Source organism: Pogonomyrmex barbatus, unplaced genomic scaffold, assembly GCF_055798465.1.
Source record: "Pogonomyrmex barbatus isolate J1 unplaced genomic scaffold, ASM5579846v1 scaffold4, whole genome shotgun sequence".
Classification (NCBI taxonomy): Eukaryota; Metazoa; Arthropoda; class Insecta; order Hymenoptera; family Formicidae; genus Pogonomyrmex; species Pogonomyrmex barbatus.
The window spans coordinates 10,735,545-10,756,718 of NW_028297138.1; the positions used below are offsets into that span (position 1 = coordinate 10,735,545).

The following is a 21,174-nucleotide window of genomic DNA, read 5'->3' on the forward strand; positions in this document are numbered from 1 at the left end:
AAGATATGAAACTCTAGAAATCTATTAAAATACTATATATTTGCGATTTGATTATTACAATTTATAATTAAATGACTTCAATTCATATAAATCATGATTTAAAGAAACTCATGATATCTATTGAAGATTAAGACATTCGTCGCGCTTTCTCGTGAGCCAGCGATGGTTTAGCACGTGGCAATTCGTTATGCAGCGCTAAGTACACCCACACATACACACGACAACATAAAAGTAAATATCCGTTACCTTTGCCAAGATGCGTGTTAATGCTCATGTAACGTGCCGTGCCGGTAAGACTCTTGTGTTCCCGATACGGTATATGCTTGTTCGTCTCCAGGTCTATGTACTCTTTGGCTAATCCAAAATCGATTATGTGAATAATTTTTTCCCTCTTGGTAGTGGATCGTCCTATCAGAAAATTTTCCGGCTTGATGTCGCGGTATATCAAATGCCGACTATGAACGTATTCTATCCTATGGAGCTGTTGGAGAAAAAAGAGATTTTATATATTTTGTTTTATTTAACAAAATTATAGATTACCGTTTACGCGATACAATTTAGTGTTACAACAATCTTAAAATGATTTTTATTTTTATTTCACTTTATTTAATATTTGCTTAATTAATATCCCAAGACTTCGAACATGAATCGTTCAAGCAGGTCATAGAAAAAACTTGAAACGAAATTTTTCTCCTTACGTTTGATCTTAGTTTTAAAGTTTATAAAGTTTGTAAATTGAGCTCTTACTTTGCATTTAAAATAAGAAAAAAAAAAGGAACGATTTTGTACTTTGAAATTCAAAAGAAAAGTTTTTGGCTACCTTTAATAGAATCTTGTGATAAGTAAAAGTTGTAGATATTAAGTAATCAAAGGAGATAAAAATCCTTATTGTGGAAGAAAAATTTCAAATTGTTGAAGAAAAATGAATGATTGACGATTGATGCTTGTGGGATTCACCGAACCCTAGTCCGATGTTGAGGTCAACTTACGAAGTGCGGTCGAGAGTTAGTTCTGCGGAAAGTGTTACGGTAATGCGACTTACCAGCTGTGTGGCAATGTTGAGAACGGTCTTGAGGGTGAACCTCCTCCCGCAGAGGTCGAAGAGATCCTCAAGGCTCGGTCCGAGGAGTTCCATCACCAGGGCGTTATACTTCCCACACGGACCGAAGTAGTACACCTCCGGTATTCCCTCTATATGTGTGTTATGAACTATACCGATCGACAAAAGCAGATCACACCCCAGATCACCCCCAGTATTGTTATCGGAAAATTTGCCATAACAAAATGCAAAAAATGAAATAAGAATAGTATGACGGTTGTAGATCAAGCAGATATATAATTCTACGACGACAAAAGATCTCGTTAGCCATATTTCCTGACGATGCTTTAGAAATTTTCCGACTAAGTCCTTGACGCAGATACGAGCACACAAAATGAGAAGGAAAAAATGTGACTGATTACATCAAAAAGTTTTTGTATATACTGTCACAAACTGTTATATTTCGCGAATTTTCACAATCCACCTTACGATGTAAAATTTTGAATGGAATGTAACGTTACGCTTTACATTTGGATATTTCATGATAATTGTTAGATAAATAATTCAGATGAGTATTTTCCCTCGATGTGAATAATTATAGAATGGAATTATAGAATGGACAACGATAAGAAATAAGAACGCACGCAAAATGTCACTGTGTTCATTAAATACACGATTGTTAGATGTTGAATATTCGTTATCTATGAAAATTATGAAGTTGAGATAAAAAAAAATAACGATCTCGACATTTCCGCCGTGGAAAAATTAACTCTGAATTGATCGAAGAATTAGTTGTTAAAAAATAATGCAGAACAAATATATGTACATACATATATATATATATATGAAAATGCGATACGTTTTATTTTTTCCATGATACACAGGGTGTACAATTTCGATACAATCTATTCGTGACGCTAATTGCGTCGAGCTTTAGTCAAGCGTGCGGAAATTACATGCGCGATTGTTTCACATGAGATTTAGCTAACTCAGATCGTATGAAAATTGAGGTAAATTATATATCTCACATCGTGTCGCGTCAAATTGCGCAAAGTCGATCCGAATTTGTTACGGGACTAGTTTCTTGCAACATCATTGACGAAAGATTAACGGCACTCAAGTATATCGAGAACATTTATTTTTATTATTGATTTTTCCAAGCGTCGTAGAATTAATAATCTACCTTCTACTTCATCCGCCTTCTACTTCTCTATTAATGCCTCTACAAACAAATATTTTAGTATTCTCTTTAACTTTGCTCCATTTTATTTTTAAATACGTTCCAAATACATTGTCTAATTTTGTTTTAATCTATGAATTCGTATCTAATTTCCTCTCATTGAATCTCATTGAAATTTCAAGTGTAATCACGTGGAAATGATACTCACCATGTGTTCCTAATAATTTGTAAAACCTATATTCTAAATGTAGCTGTGGTGCCTTTGACTTCATTGGTTCCTGTAATACAGCAAGCGAAAAGGAGAATCCGTCAGCGGAAGTTCGTTCCAAGTCTTTCATGTCTTGATACTTATATAAAACGTGCGGTTTCTTACTCACCATTTTAATTGCTACGTGCTCATTATTGTACAGGTTTTTCCCTGCAAAGAGAAAGAAAGATCGATAAGTATTATAAGTGGCGTGTATAGCGAGGGAGGGAAAAGATACGAGGATAAATTAAAACGGAGAACTCTAGGGGTGAAGAATATGTCGGAGTTATTATAGCAGGGCTCTGGTGCAATTTTCCCCTTTTAAAATAACTTATTCAATCCGTGTACTAACAATGGCATGTTAGTACCATTGGACGAGGCTACGTGATGTTTCATGGATATTACGCCGTGATGACAATATGATTGCGCGATAATTAAATGCCGTGCGATAGCTCGCTTCTACTGATTGCAGTCAACGTGAGAAAATTAGATCGTCGAGATCGGCTGCGGTACACGCGGTCACTATGGAATTATGGTCGTCAACTATTAAACGCTCGTGCAAACTTATCGGGGATGTTCCATAATCGTGTGTAAAGCAATTAATCCGATAATTTGCACTGTTTCAAAATGTACAATGTAAAATAATAAAATTGCAACAAATCTGTGTTGCGAAATGTTATGTAAATCTACAAAACGCTCAAGAATAATTTTTTGATTGACCGAAGGAATTAGATATTATTTAATTATAATTACAATAAAATACCAATTTTGGTAACATTTACTATTACTATTCTTTCTGATTTCCCGTAGATTGCAAAGCTACATATATATATATTTTTATGAATGTTTTACAAATCTTTCGTTTCGCAATATCCTTTTTTCTGATATTTTTGTGATATAGTTATACCACGCTAATACTCTTCTGTTTGTAGGATATTGTAAATTATTTGTGATGTTTATTACATATAAAAATGTTTTTATTTTTAATATGTGTATTTTAAGACCGATGTTATATAAGTTGCATTTTATTTGATTATTGTCTATTGTACTCATAAGGTTTATTTTTATAATCATTTATGCCATTAGAACTGCACAATATTACAGAAAATTCGTTATTAAATATGCTGTATACCACACATATGAATTCCTGCTAGAATATAAATATGTAGTTTGAATCTGCCTAACAACGAATTTGTATCGCTTTATTCTTATTAGTCATAGTTAAAAAATTCAAATACTTGTTTTATCCATACACGTGATTTAGGAACAAGTGACGGAGTAGCCAGTTTCATTAGATATTACAGAAGCCGGCTAAAGCACAAAATTCAATTTTGTTGTGATTTGATTTTATCTGCAAAGGCTTCACCTTGAATCTAATAAATGAAATGCGTGTGCACTAAGTAGCATGTTTTTTTTTATTTCGTCAATAAGCTAAGAACTACAAACATTGTATGAGCATAGCATGGCATATTATAAAGTTATCGACTTGTATAATACCATTCGAAGAGCAGAGTAAAAAAAAAGGAAAAAAAGAGAGAGAGAGAGAGAGAAAGAGAGAAAAAAAAGAGAAAAAACCGAAGAAGATAACAAAAATCATAAAAAATGTAAAAATAAAGATAAGAAAAATATGGAAAAAAAATCTTATGTCACGAGTCATTTAATCCTTTGAATCTTTTTCTCTCGGTAATTACTCAAAAAAAAAAAAAAAAAAAAAAAAATCGAGAACTTTATTTATTAAAATTACCGGCACGCGAATATGGTATTTCCTTCCGTTTTTTTTATTTTTTTTTTTTTTTTAAAGAAACGATTGTGTAGTTTCTCGTTTATATTCATGCGAGTAGTCCCTTATCCGAGCAACGCTCGATAGCCATAAGCCGGCAACGATAATATCACGCGTCGTTGACGCTGCTTGATGTCCACGCAAGAAAAATGAAGCACTCGGAGCCTCGTCGTTCGCTCGTCGCTCGAACGAAAGCACATTCCTGCGGCCACTTGCGCACCTACCTGCGGAGACATAAAGGATGCGGGCCGGAACGCACGAACGAATGAACGAACGAACGAAACTCTTCGCCAGAAGCGAAGGTCAATGACTCGCTCGCTCGCGCGCGCGAACGCGCGCGCGTTCTGCAATTAGCGGTTCGATATTTTCATGGTAATTAACGCTTCTTCAGCCTTTATTCCGCCCGTCTTGTTCGCTACGTCGTTTCTTTTTTTTTTTTTTCGTCGATGCGCGCCCCCGATTATTTCGGCACAAAGTAGCCACGCCCTTGGATAAAGGACCAGCTGTCGCATCGCCGCCTCTCGACGATTCTGCGACCGCCGGAGGACCCGTACCTTCCTCGACAGGAAGTACCGATGACTTCATCGAACACAGATATCGCAAAAATGTCAATGTTGTTTAACCATTGCAAGGTGACCTTTCAATCTTTTCTTCTTAACGTCATTCGTTATTTTTTTATAACAGTAATCCTCGGAAAAAAAATCGGTGCGCCAACGATAATAGCGCTAACGGTGACAATGGAAAATACATTATAATTAAGTGAACGTTGTTGCAGTTCATTGTATTAACCTCGTGTACTCTTATCGGGATGATCTTTCTCAAGCCGTACGTGTTAGCTTTGTTGCGGTAAAAGTTCGTGGTTTCCTCCTATATGTTATTATATAAAATTAATTTCGCTACACTTTTCCGTTGGTGCTTTTAATTACAAAAATACGAAGGAAATTGATTAAGGAAATCGATGTTATTTAATCACTTTTGGAAGCTACATGTGTTTTCATAAGTATTTCCTACGAATGCATTTTGTATCCTAAATACCAAATCGATCATTTTCCTTGATAAAGATGAAGACACGCGAGAGATGTGCACGGTAATAAAAATAAGTAATACTGATAATGACGTAAAACGTATCGTGATCGATAGCGCAAAATAAAGTTACGTATGAAATAATGATCACATTTTTGCACGATACGCCCGAGGTACTCGTCGCGCGTTAAGGGAACGATCGATTGAACCTGGCCGTAAAGAGCAACCGAGACGATCCTTTCATCAAGCGGTCACTCTTCGTGGATATAACCAGTCTTACCGGTGCGAACGGGTGCCACGGAGAGAGAGCACAGGCAAAAATTGCCGCGACAGAGAGCGTGGAAAACTATCGACCTGACACCGAGCGCGAGTCCGTAGATACTGAACTTGAAGATATCCATAAGATAAAAAAAAAAAACAGATGTCGATATCAGAAAGGATTATCGTCCTACTGAACTTGAAGATATCCATAAGATAAAAAAAAAACAGATACCGATATTAGAAAGGATCATTGTCCTACCCTATCAAAGATATCGTTATATTCTATCTCCAGGAAAACCAGGATTTCCTTAAAATCTTAACAAGTTTATTTAGGAGATAAAGTAAACAAGAATACGTATATAAGATAGTACACCTGAAAGAATACAAATGTCTCCAAAATCGATAGAAAATACGGGAAACATTTTTAAAAACTAAAAGCGTTTAAATTCTTGAAGCTTTTAAATTCTTAAAGAGCACACACGAAAAATATCATAATCAGGAATATTTTCTTGCTTTTCAATAGAGCGTGTGTCTCTCTCTTTTTTTAAAAAAGGCTTACTCGCGCATTTTAGTACATTTTCGCTCTTCTATTTTCTGTTTGTTTTTCGGAAAGTTTTCTCCAGAGGTAAGATAAACGTTCTCCACTGACGCCACTACGGCTGCTGGTAATGGGAAATCCGACCCTGATCTCACACCCCCTTTCGCTGCTGCCTTCTTTTCGCCCGTTCTCATCCACCTTCTTCTTCTCCTCTCTCGCTTAATCTGCGATTTACGCACGAGCACACGGAGACAATGAGAAAGACAAAACGGACGTTGAAAGGATTGAGCCGGACAAGCATGAGAAGGGAGCGTGCGCCACGGCGTGCAAAATATACACGCGCACATGCATCCCCCTTGGACGGCTTCGCGAGGGTATATCCCCACCGCGACATACGCGCGTGTGGGAGAATTAACCCTTTCGCTATTCTGCATCTACCGGAAAAGCGTCCGGGAGAAAGTGCGTGACGCCTCGGGGCATCTCGTGTACTCCGCCTGTCTAGAATTGCAAAGCAGAATAGCGAAAGTGGCAGGAAAAAAACCCGACGAAACAACAGACGTACGATCGCTGTAATTTTTTCTAAATGGAAAAATTACGCACGCCGCTATCTTCTTTTTTTTTTTTCCGCGCGCGCAACTTGATGTAAAGATCGCTCTAATCGCCGCAACATGATCGCACCATCAACATTGAAAATGATACGCTGTATGATGTTTTAAATCTTAGATATCTTGTCTCGTATGATCGACAAATTCATGACAATTTATCGGCAATACGGACCGTCTAAAGACCAGTTTAGACTAAAGCTATAACGAAAACTTATTTTGATGATTCTGTGCCAAGCTTCAAAGTTAATCATACACCTTGAGGCAAGTGGAGATCACGCATAATAAGTACTTACGCATGAATGTTATTTCATTTTGACGCCTGGCACGAATCCATCGGAATGAATTTTCGTCCGAATACGTATTTGTCGAAGTCATCACAGCATGTATGTCACTTGAAAACTTTATTTATTTATTTATTTATTTATTTATTTTTTTGAAGAAGAAATAGATTAGATAAAAAGTAAAAGTAACTCTCACAATACGATTTAGAAACGATTTCACGATCTTTCGAATTACATCAAACGATTACATCAAACGCGAATATTATTTCATTAATTATTCTAATTATTCTATTAATGCCTCGCGGGATTTAATGGTTAATGAAGTGAAATAGGAAGATAAATTATTTTGCTGTACGTCACTGAAGAATAATTTCCGTAATACACGCGTTATTATCGCGATATTTTGTCGATCGTTTCGAAACAATTTATTCTATTATTACGTCGCTCCGGCTAACGACTCCAGTTACAATAATACCCACCGTCGCGAATTTCGGGAAGGATCGATATCGCGCGACGAATCAAACGGGCAAATTACAGTCGGCGCTGAAGGAGTAAATAGACGACGCGAGATGCAACGACATGTAATAACTGTAAATAATTAAAATGTTGTCATCCGTTAATTCTGCGATTGATACGTTGAAAAAGTTGCGAGTTTCGCGCAGAAACTCGTTCCAGATATTTAATTCAGTTTACTTTTCACTTTGTAAGTCACGATGTTTATTTTTTTTTCTTTTTTTTTTTTTTTTTTGTTAAAACGATACAAATATGTGTCAAGAAACCGATAACCGATCGCCATCTTTTCGAGTTTCTCAAACACTTGTGTATTTCATTTACAGAAACATTACCGCGGGATATTAATTACGAGAAAATCGCACGGAGATAATCGTGCCTTATTACGAACGATTAAATAGAACCCGTCATCCAAGATCATCGATATCAGCAGTCATTTTGCAAGTCACACGTGCTTTATCAGCGGCTGATAGCGCAACTTCTGCGAAGATAATCGAAATCGCGCGGAACCGCTCAAGTTGATATGCAAGGTGATGTGTATCATTACACACGAAGTAGAGACACAAAATTAGAGATCATTGATTTATAGTAAGGGTAATAATCACGATACCATCGCATCACAACGGAGAATTCACATATCAATTCATACATATCAATTTATCGTATTGATATCTCGTATTTGCATTCAATTCCTGCATAATCATTAAGCATTTAGACCCGTACAGTTCAGGAAACACATCGTCGTGAAAGCGTACGAGCGAAATACTCTGTACTTTTGTTACCTAACAGAACTTAGGTAACAAAACTTTGTTGTCGCTAAAGTATCCGAGTTAAACTTTCGACGTATAAATAGTTTGACAAGCGCTTCACAATCGTAGCCGCGGTAAATTTGATATCCCGATCGTCTCCTGCTGTCTCGTCCGCGGGACATTTCGCGTGTTGCCGCACAGGAATATTCTGTTATTTTCAATCCGCACAGAAGTATTCACATATTGAATATTTCATCGTTATTAAACGGAATAAATGAGAGATGCAGATTTGGCGCAATAACATCGCCGGCGCGTGTGCTGTTGCGTCACGAGGATGTTCCTGCGAAATCGCGATGAAAACACGGTCGTTAGCAGGGCTTTCGAGAACGAAAGCCAATGAAACGCGAACTAATTATTCTACGGGCGTACTATATAGACGACGGCGGACGAAATAAATCAAGGAAACAGACATAAAATTAGATTAGGTAGTATAAAAAGCTAAGGACTTGTCATTAATATAGGACAGGATAATAACTGCGGGATTATACGCACAAAAGGGAATTTATAGAGATCCCTGGACATTAAATGTTATTTTTCTCGTTTTAATAAAAATTGGATGATTGTACGCTATAAATAACACGCAGAATTTTTTTCCAATTAGATCCTTCGTCGATTCTGTCTTCGCACAGACTTCGAAGGCATACGTATCCTCGCGCTGCCTAAAATTATTCGCTGTCCGATCGGTACAAGGTTATTTTTATTCGTAATGATATTATCATTATGACTGCTAAGAATTTCTTTCACGCTGTAGGGGAATGTATAATGGAGAGGATAATTTCGAAAGCATGGCAGACCGATGTAGGACCTTGAGAATCCCTCGGCAGTCGACGTATGTCTCTCCGACCGTTACTAGGGGCAGCTGTCCGCCGCGTGAAATGCAACGCTCGATGTTGCGAGCTTCGGAAGAGAGAAATGGCATAAAGTAGGTATGGTTGATAGTTCCCGAGGGCACCAAGGCGGGCAACGGAAAAACGTGTTAAAGCGACGGAGCGAGCGACAGAGAAGACTGCAGGTGCTGCGAACGGAACGTCGAAGCGCACGACACGTGTGTTGATGCCAAAAGTCATCGAGCTATGCTAAAATATAAATTATTTCCGCCGCCTAAATGCCTCAATACCTGCGTAACGCAGATAGCGGAAGATTGTTACATAAATCGCGCATCTTTGAATGCTCCGTAAACTATATGAAAAATAGTAGAAATAAGATTACAATTTTTTGAGGAGATGTAATGAAAATTTCGCTTCCATAAAAATTTATATTATTTATTCAATAAAAATGTATTATTTATTATATTCATTAAAAATTTATGCTTTAGCTGCAGGAAAATGTGAAATTTTCTCACAATAAAAAATAGTAGATTTATTATTTTTTTAAAATGAACATTTATATTTCACGTTAAAAATAAAAAATAGATAGTCCAATAATAATAGGACACAATTAAATTTTGCTTAATGAAAATTCTCTCTGAATGACTAAAGGACGCATTTGTGCCTTTCCGCTTTACGTATTTTCCGATATACACGACAGATATACGTCTGTGGCGTGGCAACTGTTCCATTAAATTAATTTGAGCCACGAAGAGCCAATAACACGGATTACGACTGTGCCTACGGTGAAAATAGGACGTCGTATTTATTAACGCGGAAGCTCGACACCGATTTAAGGATTCTGCGACAATTTCCGACAATCCGCAATCTGAAACTATTTTTAAAGCGCTTGTAACAAATTTTAAAGCGCTTGAGTCAATTATGCGTATATGGAAAAATGTCGAAGGTGCGAGAGAACAAGATGAAAAAAAGGGAAAATAACGGATTGAAAAGAATGACTATCAATTGTGTTGCAAATGCAGAGAGAGAAGTCGTATTTTTCAGCTAATTTCGAACGAATTTTTAATCAAGCATGATTCTTAATTAGATATTTAACATCAAAATTCTACAAATTGCGAACACATTAAATTTTGATAGAGGAAAAAAAATGTTTAAATTTTACAAAAGGTATCATAGTATTTCTAGTGAGAAATTATCTTAAAAAATATAATTCAACATGAAATATATACTTATATGATATAGGATATACTTCATGTTCAACAGTAATATAAGATGTTCCGCATTCTGACTTTATCCTCATTAACTTCTTCGATCTTCCCTCACTTTTTATCATTTTTTCATGTTGCCAAAAATACAAGATGTCCCACTTTTATCATATTGTTTTTAGAGACAAAAATTCTTTAATCATTTCGGAACAGATTCTTTATTAATAAAAATGTTAAAGAAAAGTTATCATCACTCATAACATTACGTTACACATATAACATTTCATGTTTTTATAATTAAACTTTGAATTAAAAATCTATTACACGTTTGACACTAATTGGAAAATAAGAGACATTTTCTTTCTAAAATTTATAATTAGTTTACCAGGAGTTCATTTATAATCATTGATCTCTCGAAGAAGACAACATTTTGATCGAAGAAAGTGACTTCAAACCGATTCGGGATTCTGTCGCAATAAAAAATAATGTAATAAAAGTGGAACGTGCTTCACGATCTCTATTGATTTCAAATTAACTGGAGAATCTACCGTTAGAAAATAATGCGATAGAAATGGAACGCTCCGTACATCGCGCCGATAGCATGCGACCCATTTCCACCCTCGCGTAAGTCAGCCAGGAACGAAGAGAATAGAGGGCTGGGTGTAATTAACACTCAGACTCCCATCGTGCTTTGAGCATTAACGGGAAACATGACATCCCGCCGGATGTCGCCGGATTCTAGACGAATCCAATTTCGATCGTCGTCCTCGGGCGACGCCGAAGTAAGAAGACTTTCCGGCAAAGTAGAAACACTTATATTTGCACTTCGATTCGATCATTCCTCTTCAAATTCATTTAGAAGTTATAATAATATTGATTGTCTTAATTAGGATATCCTATTGAATCTTAAATAAACCTTAAATAGGATATCCTAATATTGAAGAATTGAAAACGTTTTCGTTTCCACGTCTCAATATCGGAAATGACCTCCGCGTCAGTTACGTTAAATTATTGCAAAGTGTGTAAATGTTTGTGTCGGAGAGCTTATTTTCGTAATAATCGAGTAATTAAGGCAAATACAATTTCCAGTTTCACACGGATCTCTCGATTCATTGCATATGCATTAATATTCTACAAACAGCACAAACGTATTTCGAAATGGCAAAGTTCGAGAGCGGGTCGCGTATATTTTGCAAGCAGCGTCTTCGCCTCCATAGAGGTGGATATTTCTTTTCACGGCAAAAATGTTGATGTATTCCGCGATATACGTCCTGCGCATCCGCGAGCACGCCGCAGTGAAACTAAAGTCCAATGGCTATGGCGATGAATAAAAAAAAAACCGTGCGCGTGATCGACCTAGATATATCATCGAGTGTGAAAAGCATCCGCGTCCCGTACGCGAATAACGAAAGTATTAATTAAAAATTGACCGCAAATTAACTTACGCTTCTGACAAAGTAATATTTGCGAACTCGCGACAGAGTTAAACGACTATCGCGCGGAAAGCGATCGCTCTTGGAGAGACCGCTCTTGGAGGACGATGTCGTAACTTCATTTTATCGCGATTTAGAACGAGTGCTTTCGCTTCTAGCGTTCCGCTAAGAGCATCTGCTTCGCATTTGCTCGCACGACCCGGTTGCTATCTGATTCGGGCGCGAGGAAGGAAACGTCGACGGCGGCGGAGACGCGCAACAGGTCCGATGGTACGCCCTACGATGATACGCGAGTCGTAAGAGTGTAAGAGCAAGAGCGAAATGTAGGGCAACTAGAGGCTGGCGGCACTGGCCTGGGCTGGCTCCGCAATTTCGAAAATATTAAATCGGGCCGCCTGGTTGCCAGGCCGAGTCGTCGGCGTACGAGCGACGCGATGGCGAACGATCGACCGTCGTAGACATAGGCTTAGATTCACACGTAGGTGTGAATGTAGGTCAGGGTACCAGCACGTGCAGCGAAGCCAGGCCGCGCACCGTCAGGGAAGAATACATCGAAGGATGGTGGAGAGCATGGATAAGTATCCGCGGTACTCCAACGAGGCGATATTTGTCGAACCCGAGCTGGGGCTCTCTCGATAATTTTCAACTGGACGCTGTTTACCCGAGGCTCTTTACGGGGAGACCTATCCAGGCTATTTCAAACTTCAATACCCCGGTACAAAGGTTAATGGACTGATTCGTGGACGAGGCACGCTTGAATCATCATCGAAGAGTTACGTTTGTTCTCGAGTATCGATGCGCCGCGCGAAGCATCGGTCAGCATGAGACAGCCTGTGCCTCGTGCGTCGTGTATAGATGGTGTCCAAGAATCACGTCACCGCTTCTTTCATCCACGGGTCCTCCTTAAGTTCCTCCTAATTTGAAATCAGTTTCTCCTCGATAGAAGTACAGAAGCGACAGATTCCGAACCGGATAAAAAAAAAATATATATATATATATATATATATATATATATATATACATACGTAAGAAATTTTATCAAGGCACGAATTAGAGCGCTCCAATGGAATTTCACTCGAGATATAAATTTTTGCTTTTGTGCAGCAAAAGTCAATTAATGTCCAGAGATCTCGCGATAGGATCTGGAACACCCTTTGTACGAGTGATCAAGGTTGGAATTCTAAACGCACGCGTTTAGACCTTCGATTAAAGAGGCCATCGCCATCGAGGAAGCCTCGCTATTGTAGACCCTTCTAGATCTGTGAGCGCGAACTCCGCTCTCGGCAACAGTTTCCTCCGTTGACGGACCGCGAAACGAGGACGCGCAAAAACGGCCGGCCACCTCTCGTCGTACTATTGTTCGCGAGCACTCGAAAAAAAAAAAGGCGGGAGGGTCGATCGTAGATCGGCTCTCTCCGTCTCTCAGACGCGTTTAATTTCACTCAGGACTTGCACGCAGCGTTGAGCAGCGTGCTTTGTAGGCTATATTTTTAACTCCGGACGAGCAACGTCGTATGTGCTTATGCGACGTTAGCTACTTTCCGCGCGTATTATCTTTGAATATATATCTCTTCTAAAATCGATATTTTGGAAAACATTAAATCCGTCACGTTTCAGTTGACCACCCCGCGCACCATGCATTTTCCACATGATAAATCATCACGAATACGTTTCTCGATGGACGAAGTATTGACTTTCACATATAGGCAGATATTCCTGGACTTCGCGGATGTAAGGAGGTACAGCTATAACGAACGTTACGTTCGTCAGGACGACGTCAGCGCGATGAATCGACCTGCGTAACGTAAATCCGTTATAACATTTCGCCAACGAACGTGTCATAAATCAAGCACTGAAGGCACTCGCGTAAAATGACTTAAAATTAATTAAGATTAATCGTGTCGCGACGTTTTTCGACGGGTTTTCATCAAGATCAGAGGAATGATTAACAAATCGATCAAACACGTGACAATGGTAGTTTTCAATGACAAATGGACGTCGCGTAACGAGAAAGGGAATTGTTGACAAGGTGATAAATTTGAATTGATTCGGAAACGACAGACAATTTAGCGTTGATCGATACGCACCACGCCCCTCGATTTAATCAGGAAACGTGGAAAAAAGAGCTCGGAGAAAGTCGTCGGAACGACGGCGAGTACCTGCTGCAACGATGTCGTGAAATCGCCGGCAATCCGCGTGGATATCAGTCATTGCCAGCTGGCGTATAACTCGAGAGCGGCGCGAGTTAACTCGCGGAACGGCGGCGACGATGCACTTGCAACGATTGGCGTGAACGCGACGCAACGGACGCATACACATTTCGCTTCGGTGCGACAATGCAACGGCGCGATACTTTCAATGTGACACGCGATACAATTTTTATTCAAAGCCAACGCCGAGGGGCGGGAAAGAGCGAGCGAGGAGAGAAGCGAAGAGCGAGAACGAGAGGAAACACGCGGAGAGAGAGAGAGAAAATAAATGAAAACCACGCGGCCAGAAACACCGTAGGTGCACGATTTTTGTCGTAAAACTGGATTGTTGTATCATAAAACCTTCATGGCGGCATGAATAATTCAGACGGCGTTTGTCTAGCGAAATCTATAAATTTGTAAATTTATGCTACTTGACTCGTGATAAACGTTTTAATTTTATCCGATATTTAACGGAATATTCGATAGCTCGCCGCCACGTATCGCTTTTATAGCTTGCGCGTACTTTTTTTTATATGTTTGTTTGCCCGTTTATCTGTTGACGTAAATTGAAAAATATTCATAGCATCGACTATTCATTCGGAAATAAAAAAAAAAATTGTTTTGTCATAATCGTTTTAAAGGAAAATTCACTTTCCTTTCTCGTTTGTTCCTCTTGTGTTTAGCTGTAATTTTATCAAATGCGCGCGGAAAAATATCGCAACGCATAACTGTATGGTATTTACATTGCAATTTATATTATCTTACTTTGCAATAGTTAATATTGAAATGTTCGCTTCATAACTATCATATAGATATTCAACAAATTCAGTGCCGTCAATAGCATAGCGTTTCGCTATTATTGATTCGCGCGCTACTCGTACCGCTGATTTATGAACGAGTGTATATTGACTAGAATAATCGGGTTTCGCTCGATGTGGACATCTACGCATCCGCTATATCAACACAATAAAATAATCAATAAAAACGCTCATCAAAGGTCTCTTTAATCCCCATGTTACCGGTCGAGTTTTGCAGCGTAGTTAAATGCAAGAATGTAAAAACCCTATGGTAAATTATGCTCAGCATTTCTCAAATTAATGGCCTTATTTTCGAATTAGACTCAATTCTAATTCTTTCCTATCTAAGGATGTAACATATCTCTATTTTTATAATTTTTATAATGAAAAACTTATAAAAAACTTACAGATTATTCTAAATCACATTTAAAAATAAAACAAAAAGGCGGCTTACAATCTCGATCGAAAATTAAATAGATAAATAGAAATGTATTCTAATAAAAATCTTAAGAGAAATGTAATTAAAAAATAATGACAAAAATTTCAATTTTTCTATATAAGTAAATATAAATATCAAAATTATTTATATAAAATTTGGCACTGCAAAGATTAGTTGATTCGTAAGTAAATTTAATTTTATTGGTACCGCCACTTGTTTTATTTATAGTATATAATGAAAATGTAATTTTTATTTATAGAACAACTAATTTCTGCATCGCAAAACTTTACATAAATCATTTTGAATTCATTCATTTTGAATCAGTTTAAAATACTTATATAAAAAAAAAAATTGAGATTTTTGTCATTATTTCTCAATTACATTTCAAAGCACATTTCTACCTTATTATTTTTATCTATTTAAAGGTAAGGTTCTAGTATTCCATCTATTTAAATAATTTTCGATCCAGATTTTAAACCGTCGCAAAATTTCATATACTTACTTTTAAATGCGACCTAGAATAATCTATAATTTTTTCATTATAAATAAAATATGTGTAATACATTCTTAATCTTTATCTAAGAATACATATTATCAAAATTTATATTCCGTTTCTAATTCGATATCAACATAATATATACATATTCAATTGTTAAAGTTGTGGATACTCGTTTCTACAAGGCGAGAAGATTAAAACTCTGGATTTAAAACTTAGAGCGTGTCTAATTCCAACGTACTAAAACGCTTGGAGGAAGCGAATGTAAGAGCAGGGTTAAAAGGGCGTTGCACGGTACGCCGTTCGCTCGTTTCGCTCGGCAACGCGACCCAGCCGGCAGTCTGTCGTTCTGAGTCACTCGAAGAGCGGTCGCTTCGAGTTGGCCGAGTAGACAGGTTGCTACGTGCCCTCGAACCTGTGTGGACGCGCTTACGCGTGCGTGTGCACGCGTGACGCGAGCGAACACACAACGCTCTCGTCACGTGAGTGTGTGTTCGTCACGTTGTATTACATTCTCGAACAAACGCACAGTCCAACGACTACTCGTTCGAGTAATGTAGAAAGGAAAAAAAGAAAGAAAGAAAAGCAGAGCTTCGAATTTTGAAGGATCTGTGGATTTCATATCGAGTCTTTAGATCCGAGATGCCTCGTAATATCCGGCGAGTGTATAGACAAATTGCTGCAAATCGATAGCAGCCTTATTGATAATGTTGTTTATACGTCGCAATGATAAAAAAAGATATGCGAATTCGCGTGACACGGTAATTGCGTGTCTCTACTTGAAAGCTTGGACCGGTTAAAGATTGGAAAATTATCGTGACGATGACAGCTGCGCGTTGTGAAAGGTAGATATGAGAATTTGAGAGTCAGCTGGGCGGCTGCTGGGAATCAGCTGATCCGTAAACGGAAGTAACACCTAATTGCGGCTCACGGGCGTCAAGAGTTCATTTATATATCAAAGCAGGAGCGGCTCTCTTCTCGAATGCGAAGGGTGGACCGGCAATCGAAATTCAGATGAGAAAAGAATAAGGAATATTTTCTTTTGGGAAAATGGAGATTGGATTCGTAAAATAAGACTTTCTCACGTGAGATTCTCCGTGTCGTGCCTTTGAGAAAATCAATTTTTCGAAAATCTTATTTCAAATCTTTTTAAATGAAAGATTTGCGTAATTCCCATTTAGAACCAAAAATTTGTGCCTTACATTTCACGAGTACGGGGGAGAAAATTCGCTTATCGCGATTGCGAATTCATGTACTCGAGCGAGCGAGAAGAATCCTCGACAGGAACGAATCGGAGCGCGCTCCTCTCAGAAGAGCCGATCAATTTTTGTCGGATGTGACCGTGGGAACGTAACGGGTACGAGCGGGTACGATCGACCCCCTCAGGTAGGACCGGAAGGTCGGTCTTACGTGTGTGCCACTTTGTGGCCTACGGTTTGGAATTTCGTACTTCCTGTCCCCGAACACGTAGCATGGTTCCGGCTACCGTGCACGAAGATTGCTGCGTACGAAAAGCGAACAGGCCTTATCGTATGTCTAGATTTACGGAGCAAACTGTTTTCTCTATGTACGGGGTGTCCCATTTCTATCACGTGATACCTTAGCTCTTTATAGACTAGTAGAGATATCAATCAGTAGGTTGGTTCTCCGCACGGAAACAACAGCTGAAAGATGTCTAAAAAAAATTTGACTAAATATAGATCTGTTTGTTAGGCTATCAAAATTATTTTTCAGGACGCGAATAATATAGTGATAATACAGATTTGATAATACAGTAATTATTAATATAATAATACTGCAAAAGTTTTTTCTAGATATTTTAGTAATCAATTTGTGTCCTACATAATTATTTTGATCATTCAACAATATTATTTCTCAGATCAATATTTAATTTTTAAATCAAATCCTTCAGTAGAATTGTTCTTTTTAAGTGTAAGATAATAGCATCGAAAAAATTATATACAAATTAATCTTTTTTAAATTAGCTCAAGCAAATTACTTTTTATCGTCAAAGAGTTATTATTCTTTAATTATGTGCAAACTAACAATTGCCTACGTGTACATTGCTTACGTATACATATAAAGCTTTCTGTATTTTCGGCTTACAAAAATCCGAGTCAGAAGCTTCGAAATCGGATGATATTAAAGCATGTAATCGATTTCAAATTTGGAAAATCGATGGATCTCGGCAGCCCGGAAAGCAATTTGCCGACTATTTTAGCCGGATTCCTCCTCGATGCGCGCGAATCAATTGCCACTAATAAACGTATTTACGACCCTCGTGCGAGTGAGAGACAAGATGAGGGATGAGGTAGGTGATAAACTGATAATGCACGCATAACGATGTTAAGAGACACACGTGTCTCTCATCGCGCGGGACAGCTGGTCAAGCTAATGAAGGGCTCGGATTCATTCCGGTGTCATTCGAGTGTTACTTATTCGACAAATACATCGTTACCATTACTGATACTCGTTTCATTGTTGTTAGAAGGGGATCCAAGAAAGCCTGTTCGCTTTATCCGTATCTTCTTGCACATTTTTATGCTCGTCAACGTAAAACAGCTACATATTTTATGATTTATAAGTGAGAAAAGGATGAGAGACAAAGCGCAGAATATTACGTGAATATAATTACTAATTACATTAATTATTTGATGTTTTGTTATTCTCGTACACTAGTTTATAAAAAATATTTTTCTGACTTTGGAACGGGATGTATCGTGTAGATATTTGAAATAAATGACTGCTAAATTTATGTATCACGTCATGGATTTCAAGAAAAGAGCATAAAATGCGTATTTTATTGTCTGTTTTATTCTTTTTATCGCATATAATTGTTATTATTTTTATCCGAATGAAAGGACTATGAATAAGTACGCTGAAAATTTGAGTGTGCCTTTTTCTGTCAAGATTTATTTACAATCTTCATTTTTTGTTCAGATATAATCAGTTATAATTACGTTTTTTATATATAATAAAAGCATGCAATATAATATACATTAGTCTTTTTTATATACAAACCTAACGTGATATATAAACTCGATTAGATTCATTAACATCGGAAATCTACACGAAACATCTCAAGGTTTCGTTTCAAGGCAAGAATAAAAATTCCTTCCTAAATTCCTTCTAAAATTCTTAAATTTCTTTTTATAGATTAGTGTAATTACTGATTTCACATACGTAAAATAAATAAATTTTTAAAAGCAAAAGAAATGTAATACAGACTACCATCAGTAAGAGGAAAATGTAACAGAAAATATTACCAATGTGAATCACCTTTTTCGAGGACTCTCATCCCGATGTTTTCGAATAATAAATCGATAAAAAAGAAAAAAGAAAAAAAAGAAAGAAAGAAAGAAAGAAAGAAGGAAAGAAGAAAGAAAAGAAAGGTAATATATCGCGCTGATGCAAGCGTAAGAGGCGGTGTAATGTGGTGAAGCAATTTAAAATTGTCAATGACTCATGCCGTTATCAATGGCATATCAGATGTCACTAAATTCACTAAATGCGAGCGTCAGTTTTCGTGCTTTACTGAAATACACCGCGGTTATTTACATACAACACTCAGGCAGTTTTTAGCAGTAAACGACAACAGGGTTGGAATTAAACTTTTCTTAACAAAAATTCAGTTGCTCTCTCCTACATAACGTTATTATTCTTAACGAAAATGAATTCGAGTATTAAAATTAAAATCTACGTTCTATCGTAAATGTATCATTTTTCCACGTTAAATTCTCGACGTGAGTTGTTTATTCGAGACGACACATAACGCGTTATATTTCTCGACTGTCACTTATAAACGCAGGAACGTCCGATAAACTTGAAAATATTTTTCGTGCGAGCTATGTGGCCTCACGTAGCGACAGGCATTTCAAGAAGGCAGCCGGTAGAAGAACCGCACGAATATTCACCCACAAGAGTGAGCATTCAAAGATGAATCACACACAAGAGCGGTTTCTGGAAATTCTTTCGTTCGCCCTGGAGAAGAGGAGGGCGTTGTCAAAAAAAAAAAAAAAAAAAAAAAAAAAAAAAAAAAAAAAAAAAAAAAAAAAAAAAAAAAAAAAAAAAAACAATCTTGCCTACATTTATTCTCCCCGTTTATCTTGAATAAATGTTTCATGAAGCGACCAAAATTTATGTATTTTTTTTTTTTTTTTTTTTTTTTTTAAATCTTTTCGTTCCACGCGTCTCTACATCCCCAGACGAGCACACGTCGCGAGATAAGTTTATCTATTCTTGTGAGTAAGCGATCTCCGATAGTAATAACCGATGAAAGTTAATTACCGGTTTGTTTCGCGAGTAATATAATCGTTGACATCGAACGAGCCGTTAACGCGATTATTACTAACAAAGTCATCATTACGAACGTGTAATAACGCGTTAGCGAAATCGCGTATAAGCCGCGCGAGCGGAGTCGAGCGCCGTAGGATTTTCCGCATGGACGCTTTTGTAATAACAACCGCGGTCATTACGTTAGAAAACGCAATGTTTCCCCGAGCATCGTCCGCGCGACGAAACGCTACCAAGATGTTGCTCCGAGCGCATCAAAGCTGCAAAACCGTTTCGCTGTGTCAGCCCGCCTGATATTTCGTCAGCTCGGCAAAAGATTTCTCTGTTGAGAAACTCGCGTCTGTAAGAAACGTCTGTAAGGTAGTGTGTATCTGTAATACCCGGGAGAACGTGAAACAGATTTTTCCTTTTGGCAAACACTCCTTTCGATATGAAACAACATCCGAGAGCTTTCCCAAAACTACCGTACTTTTATAATGACGTTAGTTTCGATCGAGAAAATATTGTACGAAAAAGATCGAATCACATAAATTACGAAAAGAATTTTATGGATATTACATATCTTGCACACAAAGAACGGTTTTGCTAGAAGTATCTAAAAATTTGGTCAACAGATTTAAAAATAATTTTGTTATCATTAAAAAATAATAATAATAATGCAGAACGCTTAAATATGATGGTTACATTGCAAAAATATCCTAACAATCAACTTAAATATTTTACATAATTATTTTGATAGCCTAATAAAATTATTTTCAATCGAAAATCAGCATAAATTGTTTAATTTTACAATAATATATGTATACCAAAAGCATAATTTTACTGAACTATAAAAATTAGACCAGATATTGATCTGAAAATAATTTTGTTGAATCGTCAAAATAATAATGCAGAACGCTTAAGCATGATGACTATATTGCAAAAATATTCTAGCAATCAACTTTAGCACCTTATATAATTATTATGGCCTAATAAAATTATTTTCAAGTCATATTTCGATATGACCAATTTTTTAAATTTTATGCCTCAGCAAAATTTTTCTTTCTGTGTTTATAATACCAGTTTTAGTCAGATGCAGATTTGAAAATAATTAATAAATAATTGTGTTAGATTATAAAAATAATTATGTGAGATGCTAAAATTAATCGCTAGAATACTTTGCATTATGAGCTTCTTCATAATTTTTCAAACCACACGCTTCCAGTTGAAAATCGAGGGC

The 21,174-nt window shown here is 37.3% G+C and overlaps 1 protein-coding gene and 1 long non-coding RNA gene across 5 annotated transcripts in view; both read right to left on the reverse strand.

Moving 5' to 3' along the window:
• The window catches only part of gish (casein kinase I gish), a 30,431-nt gene that overhangs the window by 5,604 nt on the left and 3,653 nt on the right, over positions 1–21,174 (reverse strand). For 3 of the 4 annotated variants that reach the window (XM_089081112.1, XM_089081109.1, XM_089081113.1), the window contains exons 2-5: positions 2,597–2,637; positions 2,428–2,497; positions 1,043–1,209; positions 247–481 (exon numbers count right to left, since the gene is read on the reverse strand). In XM_089081112.1, the coding sequence (XP_088937238.1) occupies positions 247–481; positions 1,043–1,209; positions 2,428–2,497; positions 2,597–2,637 (513 nt within the window). The remainder of the gene's footprint in view (positions 1–246; positions 482–1,042; positions 1,210–2,427; positions 2,498–2,596; positions 2,638–21,174) is intronic. The other variant, XM_089081111.1, reaches the window with a different exon arrangement.
• On the reverse strand, positions 6,107–14,523 carry LOC148935793 (uncharacterized). Its single transcript, XR_016140218.1, has 2 exons — positions 11,222–14,523; positions 6,107–11,186 (listed from the first exon to the last, which is right to left on the reverse strand). It is a non-coding gene; the product is annotated as an uncharacterized LOC148935793 (long non-coding RNA).